Source organism: Camellia sinensis, chromosome 10 (genome assembly GCF_055761805.1).
Source record: "Camellia sinensis isolate YWXY chromosome 10, ASM5576180v1, whole genome shotgun sequence".
Lineage (NCBI taxonomy): Eukaryota > Viridiplantae > Streptophyta > Magnoliopsida > Ericales > Theaceae > Camellia > Camellia sinensis.
The window spans coordinates 179,857,120-179,879,764 of NC_138970.1; the positions used below are offsets into that span (position 1 = coordinate 179,857,120).

Here is a 22,645-nt window from a genome sequence, read left to right on the forward strand (position 1 = left end):
AAATCACCAAACGGTGTTTGACTAGCACAAAACTTGGCACACACAACCGCCTAAGCACGAGAGACTTGTTGGAGAATATGGGACTCAAATCGGATTCCCGGTTTGGGAGTTAGAGCCGAATTTCGGTCTCGGCAAACTAGTTCCTTAAGAAACTTAGAATTCGAGATGTTGACGCCCCAAAATCACCAAATGGCGTTGGATTAGCATGAAACTTGGCACACATGACCACTTAGGTACGAGAGACTTATGGAAGAAGACGAGATTCGAATCAGGTTCCCAATTTGGGAGTTAGAGCATGATTTTGGTCTCAGCAAATTAGTTCCTTAAGAAACTTAAAATTCGAGGTGTTGACGCCTCAAAATCACCAAACGGCGTTGGATTAGCATGAAACTTGGCACAGACGATTACCTAGGCACGAGAAATGTGTGGGAGAAGATGGGACTCGAATCGGATTCCCTGGTTGGGAGTTGAGTCGGATTTCGGTCTCGCCAAACTAGTTCCTTAAGAAACTTAGAATTTGAGAGGTTGACGCTCCAAAATCACCAAGTGGCATTAGATTAGCACGAAACTTGGCACACACGACCACCTTGGCACGAGAGACTTGTGGGAGAGGACAGGACTCGAATTGGATTCCCGATTTGGGAGTTAGAGTCGGATTTCGGTCTGAGCAAATTTGTTTACTTAATTATCTTTGTAATTGTATAGTACTTAAATTTTTATATTTTTTGTAATTAACATATTAACACATAATTATATTGTCATTAATTATTTTTATTTTTTGTTTTCAAATATTGCCTAAGTAAGAGTTTGCTTCTTGTGGAATGCATGCCCGTGAAGAATGCGACTAACTTTTGTTTTTGTTACCCACGGAGAATGATGAGGAAAACTTTTGTTTTGGGTTTATGTTATTTTGAATTGTGAACAACATTATGTACTTAAACATTATATATGTATTATGCAACATTATGTAGTGGGGTAATTCGCTGATGTTTAGTTATGAATGCAAGAATATTTTTATTATGGAGAAATTATTATTTCTATACAAGAATTTTTATATTATTATGCAATTATTGGTTTCTTTTTCAAAATTTTTCATTTAATACAGGTAATTTTAATATTTTTTAATAATTTTATTGTATGTTTTTTTTTATATTTATTTTACAGCACCATATTGTCGCAAAAATATTAGACCTAAAATGTAAATTTTTTTTTGGCGACATAGACAATGTCGTCGCAAAAGAGTTTTTGGCTACAGAGATAATGCCCTTGCAAAAAAAACATTTTTGCAACAACACTTTTTTGCCATCTCAAATAAAATTTATAGCGACGGTAGAAACATTTCCGTCACAAAAGGTTTTATTTTTTTACATATTATAGGCGATAGTAAAACGTCATCGCAAATGCCAACATTTGCCGTCGCAACAAAAAGGTGACGACATCATGCTGTCATCGTTAAAACGTTTTAACAACACCCTCTATTATGACCCCCTTTTGCCATCGCTAAAAGTCATTTGCCATCGCTAAACAATTTTTGAGGCGGCAATAGCGACGGCATTTTGCGATGCCGTCGCAAAAAACCAATATTTTTGTTGTGATGGCTGCCCAGCCAAATTAGGCAAGAAAAAAGACCCTACACAACCCACGAATATATATATATATATGTTCAACATCTATGCCAAAAAGGAAAGAAAAAAAAATAGAGAGAGGAGATAGTGGATAATGGCAAAAAGAAAGTGGGTAGTGGTGGGTGTTGGTTGAATGGAGGAGATGGGATGAGGTTGGTAGGTGTTTACAGCTATGGATTGTTTGTTTGGGTCTAAATTCTAAAGACAGAAAGATTAGTGTTTGCTTGGGTTTAAATTCTAGAGAGGGAGAGATGAGTATTTGTTTGGTTCTAAATTCTAGAGAGAGAGAGAGATATGTATTTGATGATGGTATGAGAGGTATGGTTTGCCATGGGATGAAAAAGAAGAATAAGAAGAGGAATACAAAAAATTTAAAGAAAAATGAGAGAATATTCTGGTTTATAATGGCATTAAGAAGAAAATTAGAGAAAGAAATGAGGGAAAGACTTTTTACAACCTCTGTTACATCCATCCGAAATTACACTTTGGTAGGAAGATGAGGGTTTTAAGTGTTACAAATGAAACTATAAGGGGCTCCGTATTTTTTGGGTAAACCATGGGGGATTAAAGTATAATTTACCCTTTCATTTATGTCTTTATATAACATTCAACGTATCGTTCGCTGATCTATTTTTAAAGCAATTATAGAGAGGGGGATGGTGTAATCAATAACATTTTTATAAGTAACCTTTTATATGGACAAATTTAAAATTTGTTTCTTTTTTTTCATTACAAAAATTAAAAACTTAATTATCATATTAACATGAGTTGTCAAGAAATTATAATTTTCATTATTTTGTACACCATGAAGTCATAAAAAAAATCTTTTTTTTTTTTTCTCTTTCTTTCACTACCATTACTTTTATTCTAAAATAATTTGTGCAACAATAAAAAAGGATTTCTTAACCTATAAAATATCCTTACAACAATAAAAAAGCACTCTATTTCTACTAAGTTTGATTTGGAGTTTTCAAAAATAATTTTTTAAAATTTTAATTCATATATTTTTGTTTTTAGTGACTTTTTTAGTTTTGTAATATTTTTTTTTTGTTTGGTGATTTTAGATTCATTTAATCTAGATTCATTTAAAAGATACGAAATTTGTGCAAAAATCTTTCAGAAATTCATTAAATACAACAAACTATAAAAATTTAAACCACCCATAAAATTTTCTATTACATCATTGGTTTGGACTATCATGTAGGTAATAATCCATGCAACAATACTACAAACTAGACTTATAAACTCAACATTTACTCAGAAAAATGAATTGATTGTTCAAATTCATTTTACTCATGAAACCCACATTTCATTAATTTAATTTCTACCATACAAACACATTTGAAGTAAATTATGAGTTGATAAAAATGAATTCATAGAATTTGTTATAATCCATGCCTTGAATGATCGTTGATCTGTTTGTGTGCACGACGTTCTTATACGCGGCGCTGTCCCAATGCGTTTCATTTATTTTGTCATGAGAAGAGAGAGAGAGAGAGAGAGAGAGAGAGAGTATAACTTTGTATATTTCAATGAATGAATATGAGTTAAAACAAGACTCTTTTATATTGGAGAATGAGAAGCTAAGTATGGTAAAAAACAATATGATAATATAGATATATACAACTAACACCCCCCCTCAAGCTCAAGGTGGCAATGCAAATATCAACTTGAGCTTGGAAAGTAAGTCAGAAAAGCATCCTAAAGGATGAGCCTTGGTGAAGATGTTAGCTGTCTAATAGGCGGAGGTAACAAAGATAAGACGAACAGTGCCTCTAGCAACATGTTGTCGCATGAAGTAACAATCAATCTCAATATACTTGGTGTGATCATGAAAGACATCATTATGTGTCATCTGAATAGCACTCTGATTGTCATAATAGAGGTTAGTGGCAGCAGGATAAGAAACTCCTTTATTATAAAGAAGCCAACAAAGCCACATAAGCTCTTGAGTAGTGTTAGCAAGAGCACGATACTCAACCTCAGTACTAGAATAAGCCATAAAAGTTTGCTTCTTGCTACGCCAGGCAATGAGAGAGTCACCCAAGAAGAAGCAAGACCCTATAGTAGAATGGCGGTCAGTAGGATCCCCTGCCCAATATACATCAAAAAAAGTGTGTAGCTGTAGAGAAAAGTGTACTGAGTAGTGAAGACTATGAAACATAGTGCCTTTGAGATAGCACAAAATAAGAACCAAAGCATCATAGTGTGGAGAGCGAGGAGCATCCATGAATTGACTAACAATGTGAACAGCATAGACAATGTCTGGACGAGTAAACGTAAGATAGACAAGACTGCCAATTGGCTGACGATATAAAGTAGCATTAGATAACAAGTGACCATCAAGAGGTGTGAGACAAATCTGAGGATCAACTAGGGTAGGCGCAGTCTTACAATCGATAAAACCAGCACGAGCTAAGAGATCAGATGTATACTTGGCCTGGGTGAGAAAGTAACTAAAAGGATCTTGAGAAATTTCCAAGCTAAGTAAATAGCTAAGTAGACCCAAATCTGTTATCTCAAATTGGCGACTGGGGAACTATTTGAGACTAGAGATACCAATTATGTCATCTCCAGTGATGATCATATCATCCACATAAAGAAAAAGAATAATAATACCACGCTCTGTCTTGTATATAAACAGAGTAGAATCATGGGCATTGGAGGAGGAGCTAAAGTCATAAATGGTGGAACTAAACTTGGCAAACCAAACATGGGGAGCTTGTTTTAAACCATACAAAGCACGACAAAGTTTTCAAACTTTGGTGGAAGGAACTGAGGAACCAGGAGGAGGTTGCATATAAACTTCCTCAGTGAGATCACCATTGAGAAAAGTGTTCTTAACATCCATCTGACAAAGACTCTAATGGCAAGCATCAACAATGGCAAGGAGGCTACGAACTAAAGTAAGATGAGCAATGGGGGGCAAATGTTTTCTCATAATCAATCCCATATTCTTGAGTAAACTCCTAGGCAACAAGTCGAGCTTTGTAACGCTCAATGGAACCATTATAATGGGTTTTGATCTTGTAAACCCATTTGCAACTAACAACACTCTTTCCAGGAGGAAAGTCAACTGCATCCCAGGTATGAGTTTTATCAAAAGCTTGCAGTTCATCAGTCATAGCTTGTTGCCAAAGAGAGTTAGAGTATGCCTTTCGATAAGAAATAGGTTAATGAGAAGAAAAAACAGTAGAACTAACAATGAAATCATAAAGAAGTACAGAAGGTTGTGTTACCCGAGTAAAATGATGAAGAGGTACCTCTGGTTTAGAAAATGATGGAGTAGAATCAAGGGATGCATGAGGCTCACTATGAGAGGGAATGAAGACAAGACTAGGAGGTGGAGCGGGAGTAAGAGCGTAAACAGGAGCAGGAGCAGGAGCAGGAGCAGGAGCAGGAGCAGGAGCAAGAGCAGGAGCAGGAGCAGGCTCAAGATCAGATAGTAAAGCAGTAGGACCAAGAGGCAGAGCAGAATCCTCAGGATGGGCTCGAGTCATCATGTCAAAATTAGGGTCTGTATCAAGCTCATCAAATAGAAGAGAATGATCTGTAAAGAATTGTGTAGTAAGAGGAACGGACAAATGAAACTTAGATAGAGAAAAGAACATCTTGTGTTCCTAAAATACCACATGAAGAGAGACATAGAGACGACGAGAAAGAGGATCCCAATAACTATAACCTTTACATTTAATCCCAGACCCCAAGAGATAACACAAATGGGCGCGAGGTTCTAATTTGGTATGCTCATGAGGTTGAAGAAGAACAAAACAAGCACATCCAAACACACGAAGACCAGTATAGGTAGGATGTGTGCCATACAAACGCTCATGTGGGGTTTGATTGTTGATGGTAAGGAAAGGGACACAGTTGATAGTATAGACGGCTGTGAGAACAACTTCTTCCCAAAAATGTTCAGGACAAGAAGAAGATATTAAAAGAGCACAGACAGTATATAGGATATGGCGATATTTGCACTCGGTACAACCATTTTGTTAGGAGGTACCAGGACAAGAATAGTGAGAAAGTGTACCATTTTGACGAAAGAATCTCAAAAAATAAGTTTCTTTATATTCCTGGGCATTATCAACACAAAAAATTTTGATGGTAGAAGAAATCTGAGTTTTGTCCATTTGTGAAAAATCATAGTATATTTGGTGTAACTTAGAACGAGATTTCATAAGAAATAACCAGGTAAAACAAGTGAAATCATTGACAAATATGATAAAGTATTTAGATCCCCACATAGTGGTATTAGGTGAAGGCCCCCAAATATCAGAGTGTATGAGGTCAAAAGGAGCATGAAACATAGAGGTACTAGTATGAAATGGTAAAGCAGGTTGTTTGGCAAGTTGACAAGATAGACAGTTTACTTTATCATTTGGAACAGGACCTAATTGACCACTTGAAACTATAGATCGTAAACGACCAAAAGACACATGACCTAACTGAGAATGCCATAAAGCAAGAGGAGAACTAGTAGTAGTAGGAGCAGCAGTCTGGATAGGAGAAGTACTAGATAATGAAATGTGCAGATAGATGAGCTCGTACAGATGACCATGTTTACAACCTATCCCAAGAGTATGTCCCGTCTTTGGATCCTACATAACACAACCAGTTGGAGAAAATAAAACAGTGAGGCCAAGATCACATAGTTGACCAATAGAGATAAGATTAACTATAAGGTTCGAGATCAAATAAGTGTGAGGCAGAGAGATATTAGAAGTGGAGATATGACCTATATGACTAACATGCATTTGAGAGCCATCAGCAGTGTGAATAACTGGTAAATTAGAAGAAGATGTAATGGCAGAAAAAAGTGTAGGGTCAGAGGTCATATGATTGTAACAAGTTGAATTAAAATACCAAAAGAGGTACCTAGAGTGACTGAGAGAGCAGTAGAAGATGTACTAGAGGTAGAGGTAGAGGTAAAGGTAGAAATAACTTTTTTCACAGTGGCTTCAATATTATAAGGAGTGTAGGCTGGTGAAGGTACAGAAGAGCGACCTAGAGAATGTTGAGTATATGGTTGGTGATGAGTAGCAATTGCAGCAAAATAAGTCGAAGAGTGATACCGATTATGAGTCGTAGATGGTTTAGAAAAACCACTGCGTTGAGAAGAGTTGTTTGAACGATCATGGAGTGAGCAAAAATGACTCACAAAAAGCATCTAGTGGTGTCAAAGTAGAACTGGGTAAAACTGAGTGCACCAGTGAATCCGGAAGGTTGAACATAGTAAGGAATCAATTTCAATCGGCTCAAAATAGGTCAAAAAATTGAGTGCACCAGCTTGAAAAGAGCCTAAACCAATCAGGAAGTACAGATGACTTCAGTGCATGGTAAGGCTGACATCAGCAGGTGCGTGACACACTTTAGCAGGAGGATGCATGGTGCACTTTAACGGTAGAGGCGTGCGGCGCACTGTAATGATGACGCTGACGTCAGGGAGATGCCTAGGGCTGATGCCAGCGAAGATTGTAGTGGAAGTACGCGTGCATGATAGACACATGATGTGTGATCATCTGGCAACTGGCGAGTGGTAGCGTGTGGAGAGACTGGTGGTGTCTTAAATGACGCGCTTGGAAATAGGTGGCGCGTGTGAGTGCGTCTGGGCTTCCTTTGAGGCGTGGTTAGTGGCTCTGGAATTGACTGGAAGAGACGAATATAATGGTAGTTGTATTTTTGTGATTACAGCCATTGGTGAGAGAGTAGAGAAACAACCAATTAAATTAAAGTTATCAGTGGCTGAGAGTGTCAGTGGGAGAGCCAAGGAGCAAGATTCAAAACCTATACTCTGATACCATGTTATGAGAATAAAAAGAAACTGAGAGAAAGAATATAATTCTGTATATTTTAATGAATGAATATGAGTGAATATAAGACTCCTTTATATAGCAGAAGGAGAAGCTAAGTATGGTTAAACACAATATGGTAACGCACAATATGATAATATAGATATATACAGTTAACATATTTATTATTTTTTTGGAGAAGTAATCATTGACTATTATTTTTATTTTTGTTTTCATGGATTTTCGAAAACAAGATTTTTTTTAAAAAAATTTAAATATTCGATTTTTGTTATTGAGTATTCAAAAATATTTTTTTAAGTTTTTAATTCGTATTTTTTGTTTTAGAATTTTTTTTAATATTTTAGTCATTTTTTTTTTACATCCACATAAACTAGATACATCTAAAAAATATAAAATCTATACAAAAATATTTTTAAAAAAACTCAATAAATACAAAAAAAAAAGTACAAAAATTTAGCATTTCACCTTTGTTATATATATGACAGATAAAGAATAATCCATAGTATAGATTATAATTTTACGAGAATACTACATAAACAACATTAAATAATAGTTCAAAATCATTTAATAATTTTTTCAAAGAGAAGACAACTAGCATCCAGTCGCAAAATTAAGGGTTGGTTTGGCAACCCTTCAAAAAGTCAAAAAGTTATTCAAAAAGTTAAAAAGTTATCACTATTCACCCAAAAAAATATTAAAAAAATAATATACACATATTAATACAAATAAAAAAAAAAGTCCCAACATTGGTACCGACGTGATGGTAGAGTTAGTGAGCAGGGGGAAAAAAAATTATAGTAAAATATTCATGAAATTGGATGGTAGAGCTGGGCCTGTGGGGGCCCACCATGGGTCCTATTTTGATAATCTGAACCGTTAATATGTAATAATTGTCCAGTACTATATGTCTGTAAAAAATCACGTCTATCGGATATCGCTAAATATATGAACAAATCAGTTTTGTATAAAAATGGATGGTGTTATAGTTAACAGTTAACAAAAAAAAATTAACACGATCAGATAGCTATCGATATCCAATCAATGTGATTGTTTACAAATATATAGTACTCGACGAGTTCTACACATTAAAATGTTCCAATTAGTAAAACGGGACTCGTGGTAGGCTCTCATGGGCCGAACAGAACCGACCAATTTATGCCCGAAAAGTAGAGAATCAATCTCCTACACTGCCCTCTGTCGCGCTGCCCTTTAGGCTTCCAACCGTACGGCCTATTCCATCACTTTATTCCCCTATACATTTATTTATACAATTTTTTAATACACATTTTTTTATAAAAAGTCAAAAAGTTAACCAGTGGGGACATAATTTTTGAATGACAACACATGGCCGATGTGTCACCGAAATGCCAACCGAGGTGCCACGTGTCCTGGTCATGACGTCGAGGTATTGTCTGCTAGGCCGAGGTTATCTGCGAGAATATCGGAATCCGAGATAAACAGATAAGAGACAAGAGTCCTAGAATGGGAGAAGACTTCAGTTTGGGTAAAGATGAGACTCTTAGAGAGTTTATCCTAATTCTACTGGGAGTCCAAGATTAGCAGTAATCCTAAGTCCATTAGAGCTAGGCTTCTATTGGGACTAAGATTGTGTTGGCTATAAAAAGAAGGCACCCCCATAGGTCTAAGGTACGCAATTTATATTCTGAACAGTGAGTTTAGCACTATTGATTATCTTTGAGAGATATACTGACTTGATCGTCGGAGTGCCCCCGGGTGGACGAACCACCGTCGGAATCTTCTCTTTCTGTTGCAGGTCAGACATGTGCCATCTATTCTGCCAGTGCTCTCCAACTGAATACTGAGTTGGCAGTGTGGTCAAAAAATCACCCACACAATTTGGCGCTGCCTGTGGGAAAGAAAGGAGAATAGATGGCCAACGACAGACAGAAAGCGAAGGTTGGGGACGACACCCTTACTGAGAGTGGGAAACATATTGACCTTGATGTCGGAAAAGACAACTGCAACAAAGAGACTCGTGATAAGAATCACAGAGGAAATGACATCGGCCAAGAGGGCGGCGTACCGAAGAAATCGGACCGGAGCGGGTATTATAATGAGGACGACCTTCAGGTATGGAAAGATAGATGCCTGTGGAGGTATGACGAGATAAAGGGAATGGCGGACTTGCAAACGGTCGTCAATTTCATGATGCAGAACAACGTCATGCAGCCACCGTTCCTGCTACAAGATACGCCGATTCCAGCGGCCAAGAAAGGGGGGCAAAAAATGGTTCCTGCAGTCCCTCAGCATGGCAGGACCAAGGGACATTCTCACCGGCCTTCGCGGGAGGTCGGGCATGGAGAATCCCAGAAGGCATGTCAAACAAAAGAAACCTGCACCAAAGAACATCGGGATGTTCAGGGGAAGGAACTCTGTTTCGACACGACCAGTGGAGGGAGGTCCAAAAGGACTCACGATGACACTAGAAGTAGTGCGCCAAAGAGGCTGAAATCTGAAGATAGCCGAGCCCTTGGACGAACCAAAGAGGATCTGGGAGATCACCTACAGAGGAAGCAACAAGATGCCGAGGTAACCTCCCCGGTCAAACCGAGAACGCCGTTCTCAGAAGAATTAGACAAAGTTGAGGTTCCGAAGAGATTCAGTATGCCGAGGTTCCAGATATACGATGGGAAGTCGGACCCCAACTTTTACGTCGGGTTATACCTGAACGCGATGGCATTATACACTGGGAACGAGTCGTTGCTCTACAAAGTGTTCCCCTCATCATTCGGGAAAATTGCATCGGACTGGTTTCACAAATTGCCGAAAGGAATTGTGAAAACCTGGGAAGGCCTGACTGAGATATTTGTGGCCAGGTTCGTGACAAACAAACTACAGCCATTAAGGGTAGACACCCTAATGGCCCTGAAGATCAGCAAGGATGAAAGCCGTAGGGCCTATGCCAAAAGGTATTATGAGGTATTCAGCCGAATACCAGGATGCAACCAAGAGGTGGCGGTCATGTCGTTTAAAAACGGCTTAAAGGATGACTGTCTGCTTCGAAAATCACTGGCAAAGACATTGCCGAAAAGCATGGAGGAGCTGATGACCAGAATAGAAAAGTATGCCAAAGCCGAGGAAGACACGCCAGGGACAAAGGCGTCCAAACAAGAGAAGAGAAATGGTTCGCCGAAGCAAAGCCGAGATAATACTAGACACGAGAAGACAAGAGCTTAGCCCAAGTGAGCAGATTCCAGATTCCAGATCTGGAATCCTAGATCCCAGAAGACAAGATCTTGGCTTAGATGATTAAGTCCGAGAAGAAAAGAGCTTAGCCTAAGTTAAAGAATTTTTTCCATAAAGGAGTATGTGGAAGCCATGCAGGGGGCAGATCCCCTACTCATAGAGCAATATCAAGGTCAAAGCCATGTGCCTAATGAGAACCCAAGTGGAACTTAAGTTCACATTAAGGGGCAAAGGACTGAAGAATGATGCTTGGGAGTTGAAATTTCACAAACCGAGATAATGTTTAACACTTGTTGAAACTTGAGAAAAGTTTACAAGTTGAAGTTAAACCAAGATGATGTTTAACACTTGTTGAAACTTGAGAAAAGTTTACAAGTTAAAGTTAAACCGAGATGATGTTTAACACTTATTGAAATTTTGAGAAAAGTTTACAAGTTAAAGTTAAACCGAGATTATATTTAACACTTGTTGAAACTTAAGAAAAGTTTATAAGTTGAAGTTAAACCAAGATCACATTCAACACTTGTTGAAATTTTGAGAAAATTTACAAGTTGAAGTTAAAGCTGAGGCCATGTTATAAGAAGACTGGTTTAACACTTGTTGAAATTTTGAGAAAATTTACAAGTTGAAGTTAAAGCCGAGGTCATGTTATAAGAAGACTGGTTTAAACACTTGTTGAAATTTTGAGAAAATTTACAAGTTGAGATTAAGCCAAGATTACGAGTGAAAGAAGTATCTATGCATGATTACTATGTGGCCAAGACTTGGAAGATAATGGAAGACAGAAGTCTTAAGAAGTAAAAAAGTGGCGAGTTTTGAACAAACACTTGAGAAAACATTTGTTGCAATGTTTTCAAGTGTTAAGCCTAGGCCGAGATAAACAAGACTAGAAGTTGTGTCTGAGGTATTTTACCCCGAAGAGATTACACAGTGAATGTGTACCTTGAAGACATGCAAATTATTTTAAGTATAGAATGCATTCAGAAAAGGAAAGAAGGCACTTCGGCCTAAACATTGAAGAATGATTGTACAGATTACAAAAGTGGTATGTCGGCCAAATTAAAGCTTACATTGTTTCAAAAGTAAGAAAAGAGTACTAAGTACAAAGGAAAAAATCATAAACGAAACTACTCGACGTTAGCAACGGACTATGTCTCACCCCCAGAAGACAGCTGGTAAGACTTCCCGGCAACCTTCTCGGCCTCGAGCTCAGCGTCGGTCTCTTGTAGAGTCTAGTCAATGCTCTTCTTGGCGATAGATACGTCAGATGTGGTCTTCTCAGGGATAGCGTCTTTGAGACCTCATCCCCTTCATCCTGAGTCAAGTCGAAGACTTGTTCATTCAGAGTTGAAGACTTGGCCTCATCAGCTTCTTCATTTCTTCTCGGCCTCAGTTTAAACCTCGGACTCAGCTTCGTCTTCAGACTGGATTGGAGATGGAGGGAATGACAGGACGAGGTTGCTAGCATTCTTGAGAGGAGAATCCTTAGGGACAGGAGCAAACGGATATGTTCAAACATGGCAAACAAGCAGAGACAACAACGTATGAAACTAAAGAGGAAAAAAAAGGAATAACTCATCGAAGAAAATGAAGCCGGTGTTCAGTATGCCGGAGTCAGATGACGGCAGCAATCAGAAAGGATCAGCAAAAGCTTCACCGGAGGAGAAGAATGAAAGTGGTTGCAGAGCTTGAGAGTTTGAAATATGGCAGATTTGGGAGAATAAAAAGAAAGAGAGTCTAGGGACACAGAAAGAAATGAAATGGTTTCGTTGGAATTAGAAATCCTGACATGCCTGTGCTGACGTCAGACAGCGGGGGGCAGAACTGATGCAACACAATGGGGGCGTGATTGGTATGTTCCAAATCTGATGATGATCTCTGATGATAGTGTGATCTTTGTTGAGATGTTGAACCTGGATAAGAAAGAACATGATGATTCTTGATTCTTAATTCTTGATGAATGGACATATGAGTCATAAATTCTTGGCGCCAACAAGCCATGAACTCGGCCGGAGGAGTACATGTATAGGTTCCGTCACCTCAGGATGCCGAGGTAATAGAACATAGGGGGTAGTTGTGGGGACATAATTTTTGAATGACAACACGTGGCCGAGGTGTCACCGAAATGCCAGCCGAGGTGCCACGTGTCCTGGTCATGACGCTGAGGTAATCTCGGCTAGGCCGAGATTATCTGCGAGAATACCGGAATCCGAGATAAGCGGATAAGGGACAAGGGTCCTAGAATGGGAGAAGACTTCAGTTTGGGTAAAGATGAGACTCTTAGAGAGTTTATTCTAATTCTACTGGGAGTCCAAGATTAGTAGTAATCCAAAGTTCATTAAAGCTAGGCTTCTATTGGGACTAGGATTGTGTTGGCTATAAAAGGGAGGCACCCCAATGGGTCTAAGGTACACAATTTATATTCTGAACAGTGAGTTTAGCACTATTGATTATCTTTGAGAGATATACTGACTTGATCGTCAAAGTGCCCCCGAGTGGACGAACCACCGCCGAAATCTTCTCTTTCTATTGCAGGTCAGACAGGTGCCATCTATTCTGCCAGTGCTTTCCAGCTGAATACTGAGTTGGCAGTGTAGTCAGAAAAACACCCACACAAATTAACTCAAACATTTATATTTTTTTCCTCAACTTTTTAATCTAAAAAGACAAAAAATACACACCCCAAACAACTCCTAACTATAGCACAACGACCCACACATGGTCTACCATCAAAACCCCTTGCACACAAACTCACCATTCACACCAGTCACCACATATATGTATAAATGTTTCTATCTATCCGTCGGACAGTAATTGATGTTTCTATCTATCTATCTATCTATCTATCTATCTATCTATCTATCTCGAGCGCTTATTGGAGTGTTCGTAAAATATGATCGTATGATATTTTAAATTGTTGTAATTAATGGAAAAGTTGAGATCCACTAGCAGTGATATATGATAAAAAAAATAAAAAAAATATTGACAATTTTCATCAAATAAATACAAATATGAAAAAGATGGGTCTTAAACACCACTTCTGTCTTATTGTGTAAACAATTTGGCTCCCTTTTAGTTTGCCCTTGCAATCATGATTTCAAAAGTAAACTTTTTAAATCATTTTTCAAAATTTATAATTAAATACATAATTTAAAATTATTCAAAACTTAATTTCAAAATTAATTTCAAAATTCATAATTAAAAATATAACTCAAAATTCAAAATTCTTTTAATGATATAGTGTTAAAGATGGTTAGTGATGGAATTGTTAAATTATTTTTATGAAAAATCTAAAAAAACTAATTTCTATATTTAAAAAATATCTAAAACAAATATAATTTTTTTTTTTCAAATAACATGTTGCAATCGCAAAAAAGAAATAAAAAAAAATTGCACTATTCTAGTCGACCGCCCGGATGTCTCAGAGAATGTCCTGGCGGACGACCAAGTAAATCCAATCCGCTCTTTTCAAAAATCAAAAATTTCTTTCAAAACGCATAACCAAACAAATTTTCAATTACTCAATACTCAAAACTCAACTCACAATTCCACACTCAAATCACAACTCCAAAACAAGAATTATAATTCTAAAACTAAACCAAACACAACCTTTGTTTTTCTAACATAGTTAAACAAAAAAATTATATAGAATATAGGGTAAATTACATTTTGCTCATTGTATTATTTTGATTCCAAAAATTTTAATTAGTTCAATTTTCATCATTAATTTTAAATTGTATATCAATTAATAACGATGATTAAGATTTTTGAACGAAAATAATCACTAAATTGATTGAGTTTAACTAACTTAATTGACTAAATTTATGATTTTACTCATAAAAGCATAGCACATGTTGTTTATGTGTTCATATTCTATATATATATATATATAATAAAAAAAAATACTAACGATTGTAATCAATTGAACCAAAATCATAATTTTAATTCAAAATCAAGCCAATTAAAATTACAGTGATTAAAATAACACAAAGGCCAAAATATAATAATTACTGCTATAATTTTTGTTTTCTCATATGACAAGATGTTAGGAGGTTAATAAGTTAAATTACAACAAAAGAGTCACAGTTGCTTTATTGATTCAAATCTTAAATGTCTGACATTATCACCAAGAGATAACTATGGATAATTATTCAGTATTTCCGGAATATAGACACGTGATACTCTATAAGGTTTTGATTGGAAAAGAAGGATACACTGCTAGAAAGTAGGCTTTTAGCGGCGTTTAAAAAACGCCGCTATAGGTATCAAAAACGTCGCTAATTATTTTTGTGACGTTTAGTACCAAACGCCGACGACGCGGCCGTCGCTATAACTTTATGGCGTTTTGAAAACGTCGCTGTATTAGTATAGGCGCAAAATGTCCTGCCCTAACAATACTGTGACGTCACTATGATTTTAGCGACGTTTTTAAAACGCCTTCATAGGTTTTTTTTAATTTTAAAAATTCCAACCGTTATAGTGGCATTTTAAAAACGCCGTCTTATATTTCTTTTTTCTTTCTTTTTTTTTTGGTTTTGAAATTGTGCTAATTTTATGTGATTGAACTAAAAGAACACCAATAATAAAACTAAATAACACTAATATGAAATAATAACTCCCATTCAAATAACAAATATAGCATTAATTCACTTTCGCATTCAATTTAATATAACATTAATTTTCCCACAAAATAACATATCCAAAAATTGAATTCACAATTTTCAATCAAAAAATTACTACCTTTATATACAAAGCCACAAAATAACATTACCCTCCTCTCTCTCTCACCACTCCCCCATTTAATACAAAAAATAAGAAGTGAACCAAAACACCCACTGTCAGATCTGAGGAAAAAAAGAAAAAATAAGAGAAATAAAAAACCAAAGGATTTTAACACAAAATCCTGAAAAAATTGCTGGCCCTTTGGCAACTAATTCAGAAGTTGTGGTTGGATCCGATGACAATTTAGTAAACAACTTCTTCACTTGCTCAACAAGGTCCTCATGGTTCACAGCTCCAGAAGCAACAATTACCTAGAATAGTAGCTCCAGGTAGAACACCCAATATTTAGGACTTCAAGAAAGTAAATTGACGGCATTGAATAATTGATAGATGAATGAAGGTGAAGCCAACATGTTAACAACTAAATAGAACTAGCAATAAATTATGAACAGACAAAATGCTCATAACTTTATGACACCACCTACCATTCTGGATGTGTGTGTGTCGATATATACTTTTGAAGATGATCTTTGGTGATTGTCCTGACATTTTGTCCTGACATTTAAAGTCAGTCATGTCAAGGTGCTACAAACTGTACCAAGTGAACTCACTATTATCTATTAAATTAACATCATCTCTGGAATACTGTTTTTTTTTCCTTCAAAACAAGAGATTGGTGATCTGGAGGCTGGAACCTCTGATCTTCTGAAGATTCATATGAAATCATTAATCAAGGAAAATAAGAGGCTTAATTCGCCTTGTGAGCTCCACAATCATGTCATACATATTTGAATGAAAGCAGTGTAAACACGTGTAGGGAAGAGAAGTACCCAGCCAACAATGTTGAAGCCCTTCTCAATAAATGCTGCATCAGTGGGTCGCTTTCCACTCACTACTTCAAGAACCAGAACCCCAAAACTATAAACATCAGTCTTTTTTGTTGCTCTACCGCTTTGCATTTATTCTGCCAGTGAAGTAATACACTCAATTCAGAATAGACTACTTTGAATGCTTATACCAAAATCACAGTAGCTATACTACAGCGTTACAAAATAGAAAAAACTTGGGCCACTGCAAAGACAAGTTGACATATTCTTCAGTCATGCACAGAGCAGTATGAATGAAGAGAAGATATAGATGATCGTGACAGATTAGTGTTACCTGCATCCAGGCTTGTCAGTTTCCCATTATTAGTAAATTGAAAAGTGTCACCATTCCATTTGGGTAGTCATTGAAATTGAAAAGTAGGTAGCTTCCTTTGTTAAGAAAACTGAGTCACAAAACTAAAATTTAACTCATAGACAACACCTTAGAAAGTGCAATGAACAGGAAAATAACAATGTCAGCTTTTGGAGATGTAGGTCTTTGGTAAATGTAGGTAAATCATTAATATTCTATCAAAAACAACTATGGATTGAATAACGCATGTCCCATAAGGTGTATTAAAATACTCTTAACTTAATGGAATAGGATACTCATTATCAGAATGATCTGTTCCTTCTAATTTGGGGTTCCCAGCATTGACTAGACCACCAAATATCTGCAAGCAAAAGAAGACACATGAAAGACTAATTATGTTAAATTTTATACCGCAGACAAAGACAATCAGTCAACTAAAAAGAAATAAAATTGAAGACGACATGAAAGCTTTTGACATGACTTGGAATTCAAATTAGGTGAATAAGGAGTTCCATGTTTTGTTCTGAAAGTGAAAGATGTCAGAAATGTTAAGCATAACTAAGCAGAAATTTAGGATGACAAAGGCCACATGAAAAACTGTCTCTACACACAAAAGCCAAGAGAACAAAATGGAAGCAGGTGAAGATAGAACTTGTTTTACCTGTAAACCAAGAGAGCAATAGATGCATAGAATGCAAAATATGATGCCCATAAATGGCATCAAACTTGGTATGAGGGTAAAAAACGTGGCAACAAAGGCACGGTACCGCTGGACTTGCATCAAGAGCCTAATTAATCGTAACATTCTAGCAAGAAGAAGATAACGGATCCTGTAATTGAGGAGAGCCAATTAAATCTATATCATGGAATTTAAAGAAATGATTGTGAGGCTAATCACTCTAGGCAACAGCTAGTACTAAACAAACTATTTTCCAGGCATGAGTATGAATCAAGAAATAGAACTATATGATATGCCGTGGCTATTTTTCACGACATACCTCGGGTTTTCAATAAGGTTCATGCAAGTGGCTCATGATCCATTTTATTTATTTATTTATATTGGGTATGTGTCTAGGGTCATTAAATTGTATGAGATGTCCTGCATAAAAGTGATGAGCACAATTTTTATGCATCTATCAGATAGTAATAAGTTTATAATAATTGTGACTTCACAAATCAGAATCTGTAATCTTCACTGGTCTTAGATACCAAGTGACTAGTAAACAAAACAAACTTAAGCTTTACTCATTAGCTGTTGGTAGCAACAATTAGAAACCTCTTTGTAATAGTCTAAAATCTAAAAAGATCTAAAAACCAAAAAGAAACTAGTATTCCTCAATTATCAAACACATCTGTTAGTAGAAAAATATGTGGGAACATGGACACGTGTTTTCCAATTCATGGTCCAAACCATATGATTTGACAGAGCTTGTAAACAATCAATTTGAATCCTAATGTTTGAATCCAGAAAATTCATTATTCAGAGACCATCAAGTTGTGTTGATGAACCAAAAGATTCACAAACTTAACTCCTAAAAATTAGCTAGAACCATTTGCAATCTCTAGTTCCACAAAGCAGATTTTGACTCTACTAGTACTACTCTATTCCAAATACATGTCTAAACCAAATAAATAACTACTGATCACTCAATAGATTGACAAATATTTGCATCAAACCATAATAGTTGACACTTGCAATAACATAAATGGTGTTCGTCGAACTAGTCCAATTCTTAAGGACACTTGCAAGATAAATCAGGAATGATTTAATTTCAATTATCAGGATGATCTGAACTTGGTAATTTTGGTCTAGCATATTAAAGAGGACACAATTAAACTTTCATCTTAATGCATGTGCATAACTCATCTATCAAATGCACAGAAAATGCCAGCACTAATGGTATACAAACAAATTGTCAACTTTAAATGGAATCTCACAGAAATGAAAAGCTGCTGCATAGTATAAGACTAGAAGGTTTAGAGTTTAGATTGTATACTACCTGGAACCAATTGGGGTTCTCTGGGCTTTGTTGAGCAGCAAGAACTTCAACAAAATTGCTAAGTACAGAAATCAGATCCTCAAGTTGTGATATTTCCTTACCTCCAAACTTTTTAATAATGGCATGCCGAGGAACTCCAGCTCTAAAAAGCATATATCTGAAATTGGTAAGTACACAACTATTTCCAATGAGAGATTGTAACAGAAAATTCAAGGTGATCTCTCTGCTCTAGATATCAAATGGTGACAACAGCCTCCCGTGTTGCCACAAATGACTTGTACTAAACACTGAAATTTAACCAATATATGCACAGCCAATGCAGTATGTAACAAGATTTGAATAAGAATAGAATTCAAGCATCAATCTAAATTCACATGATAAGGATAGACATACCCTGGTTCTGAAACATATACAAGGCCACAGTGGAAACGAAAATTTCTCGCCTGTCACCAAAAAAACAAGAGAAAACAAGTTAAGACATATTTACAACAATAAGCAGAGCAGGTTATCTTAACAGCAGATAAGCTACAACTAAAAAAACACTGGTATCCAACCGAAATTAAATAAAACATAATTATATTTTTTTTCCCTAGCATCAAATGAGAGAATATGAAATAACTAACATAGAATGATATGCTTGAATGTATTAGATATGAGATCACCTTGAAAAACTGTGATGGAATCAAGAATACCCTTCCCACCAGGGTAGGGAAATCATGTGCACCAAAAGCTACAAATTTGTGCAGGTCATGTTGCCAAAATGCAATGGTGCTCCAATCATTCATTTATTGTAATGACAAATGATGAAAACATTACACAAATATGTGCCTAGTTTTACGAGCTTAGAAACCATAAAATAAATGCAGTAGAAAAAATTAAATAGAAGGGATAAAATATATCTCTTTGTAATAGAAGAAAATAGATGAATAGGTAACATTTTCATATTAACCGAATATCTGAAGTTATAACAGCAATGATAAAGATAAAAATTCAGAAAAGTGTAACACTTGTTAGCATACAAAAGCAACTTGAGGTTACATCCTCAAATCTTGGGCCTTCAAGTTTAACAGAGGTCATGTAACGATTTTAGTAAAGAAAAATTAATAACATTTGTAGCAGAAAGTCCAAGCCATCCAGCAAATCTAACAATTAAATTCAGATATTTGAGTGGGAAAGTTCATGGTCACGATGAACTTTTGACTCTGTTCTAGTTATTGCTGTCAATGACCAGAAGTTCAATAACCAATTTAGTCTTCTCTATACTCAGAAATGCTGCTCAACTCAACTATCCCAATTTTTTGGTAATGCTTTTATATGCTCGGGCAATCAAAATATCTATCAACGATTCAACATTTCATTTTTTTTTTTTTTGCGCATTAAAGCAACCATTTTTTACATCTGTTAATGAGGAACAAACATACTTTCTTATTTAATTTTCTTTCAATTTACAACAATTTCTTACATTAATTATATAAATTCAGCAAAAGGGTAGTGTACAAACCGGAATTTTAGCTGCAATGGGGCAGTTTTTATAGGAATTTTCACAGCAAACATTTGTGACATCCTTAAGCACTGCCCTCCTCTTATGCTGAACAGGTGCAGCAGCAGAAGCACTGCTATTCATCTCATCTAAAGCTGCTCTTTTTGAACTTGTCCGTAAAACTTGCTTTTGACCTTGCTGCTTCAGTGCTTCTGTAGGTGGAATCCCTCCAAATGCATGACAAGCAGCAGCTCGAGCTCGTGTCATTCTAATAGTAGGCTCCCCAACATTAGCAATAGCAAGATTTTCTTCCTTCATGTTTACTGGCCTTAGAGAAGAGCAAGGCAAGGGTTTCTAAATTCAGATAAGACTCATGAAACCTGCAACAAAATGCATATCAGGACAAAGTGAAATAAAGGACAAGCTGCTGAAGTGAGAAGGGGCTCCAGAATAAGGAACTCATAGGCTGCTAAAGAAATATCGTAAGCGAGTAAAAGTACAAAATAAAGCATAACAACCTAGAGCATCTAATTTTCCAGATAATCAAAGTAATGTTTGTCTTTAAAGACATCAAAACAGATGCACAACCATGTACAACTGGTGTATAAAAAGCTACACACTGCTAGGGAGGTAAAGAAATGGTTCCAGAAAAGACTTTGAATCTAATAGAATGAAATAAAAGGTAAATATCTTAAATTCAAAAATCAAGAGTGAAATAAAGCCATTAGAATCCAGTGCTGGAAAATATTGTTTTCAGCTCCTGAAACTGCTAAACATTGTAATTTGATGATTCTAAATGAAAATGATGATCTCCAATCAGTGATTTACATAAAACACTGATATTTTCTACTTTGGATCTCCAGGTGTGGTGGAGCTCCATCTAGCAGCTACCTACGTATCCACAAACCAAATGCAAAGACAGAGACAAAATTCAATATATTCAAATAATAGATGGAATGGCTTTTTAGCTTAAAAAAATAAAATACTTTGGAGCAAAACTTGCAATTATAGGAATCACTTCAAGTTCATTATAGGAATCACTTGACGAATACACCATTCAGCCACTTTTTTGACATTGTGGCATGTTTCTATCCCTTATTGCCTACCTAAGATTCTAAGAAGCATGAACACAGACAAGTGATATGACACGAACATGCCAATACAACAATTTTCAAAAAATATAGGACATGACACATGAAGGACACACATAAAATATATAATTTTGTATATATTTATTATATGCTATATATATGAATATATCATTCAAAGATAATTAAAAAAAAATGAGAGAGACGTGTCCAAGTAATCGTTGCACATGAAACATGACAATAACTTACCAACCAACCAGCAATCCCAGGAAGTTCTGTAACATGAGTGAAAATAGGTTTCACTGTCATCTGAAAATATGCTATATATATATGACTATATCTTCTATTTTTCTTCATGAATGAAGTCTTAAAAGGGCTATGATGCAGCATCACAACTTGCTACAAATTTCTCATCATCAAACAAATCTATTAGTTGAAGACAAGCACCCTAATAAAACATCAAAGGGCTGAAATAATCAAATTTAATAAACTATTAAGTGAAACCCTCACTTCAGTGAATTCCAATCCGTTGTTTTAAGCAAACATAGCTAGTTTTTGAACTTGGCCGTGCTCATTTGATACATAATTCAACATATAATCCATATGAATATATAAAAGGTTACAGAGTTTCTTATTGAGATCTATTTTTAAAAAAAATTGTCAATCTATTCATATATATGTATGTATGTATTTTGTGTTCAATTTTAACATCTACAATACACATATAGATCTTCAATCGAAACCTACCATACTTGAATCGAATCAATAGATCTTTAATCTGATCTAAGAATGATAAAGTAGATGAAACCTAGCATACTTGAATCGAATGATTCCGTCAGTAAGAAGATAGAGATGAGACTGATCAACACTTACTATGAAGAAGAGCTGCGAACGCGAACGCGAACGCGAACACGAGCTAGAGAAGAGGCTTGAATCGATCTATGAATACTTGAATCGATCTGCAAATACGAAGGGGTTCAGCTACGGTTCTACAAATATGAAGGGTTGTCTCTGAAACAAAGGGGTTTGAAGCGAGAGAGAGTGAAATTAACGGTTTAGAGAGAGAGAGAGCAAGACTGAGAGTGAATAATACTTTAATCGATCTACGAATACATGAATCGATCTGCAAATACAAAGGGGTTCAGTTGCGGTTCTACAAATACGAAGGGGTTTGAAGAGAAGGGAGAGAGAGGGAGGGAGAGAGAGAGTGAAATCAAGGTTTAGTCAGAAAGAGGGAGACGAGAGAGAGTGAGCACGCTACTTGATGTTCTCATATATTAAAAAAATAAAATATAAAAAAACACATTCGAAGGCGTTTTTAAAACAACTTGTGAAATGAAAACGGTGTCGTATTATTAAATGAAAAATGCGACGTTTATAAAAACGCCGTTAAATGTTAGAAACGGAGGCATTTTTTTAAACGTCGTTAAATAAACGCCGTTAAATCCCAGTATTCTTGTAGTGGTAGGGGCTCACGATTTATGTTAAGAATGGAGAAATAGTATGAGACTAAATAATTAGTGATTGGTTT

At 36.1% G+C, this 22,645-nt stretch overlaps 1 protein-coding gene and 2 long non-coding RNA genes across 4 annotated transcripts; all 3 read right to left on the bottom strand.

Annotated features, from left to right (window-relative positions):
• Window positions 1–15,363: 15,363 nt before the first annotated feature.
• LOC145801458 (uncharacterized) lies at window positions 15,364–16,431 on the bottom strand. Of its 2 annotated transcripts, none has more exons than XR_014343003.1 (3): window positions 16,198–16,431; window positions 15,853–15,909; window positions 15,364–15,678 (listed from the first exon to the last, which is right to left on the bottom strand). It is a non-coding gene; the product is annotated as an uncharacterized LOC145801458 (long non-coding RNA). The 2 variants fall into 2 exon arrangements; XR_014343002.1 differs by having other exon boundaries at window positions 15,853–15,922.
• Window positions 16,432–16,446: 15 nt separating this feature from the next.
• LOC114278238 (uncharacterized) lies at window positions 16,447–17,667 on the bottom strand. The gene is made up of 3 exons (XR_003634837.2): window positions 17,208–17,667; window positions 16,843–16,907; window positions 16,447–16,619 (listed from the first exon to the last, which is right to left on the bottom strand). It is a non-coding gene; the product is annotated as an uncharacterized LOC114278238 (long non-coding RNA).
• An 813-nt stretch (window positions 17,668–18,480) lies between these two features.
• LOC114296216 (cyclin-A2-1) lies at window positions 18,481–21,313 on the bottom strand. The gene is made up of 3 exons (XM_082890668.1): window positions 20,048–21,313; window positions 18,940–18,989; window positions 18,481–18,703 (listed from the first exon to the last, which is right to left on the bottom strand). The coding sequence occupies exons 1-3, from the start codon at window positions 20,342–20,344 to the stop codon at window positions 18,481–18,483; spliced, it is 570 nt and encodes a 189-aa protein (XP_082746794.1). The 5' UTR covers window positions 20,345–21,313.
• Window positions 21,314–22,645: the final 1,332 nt, after the last annotated feature.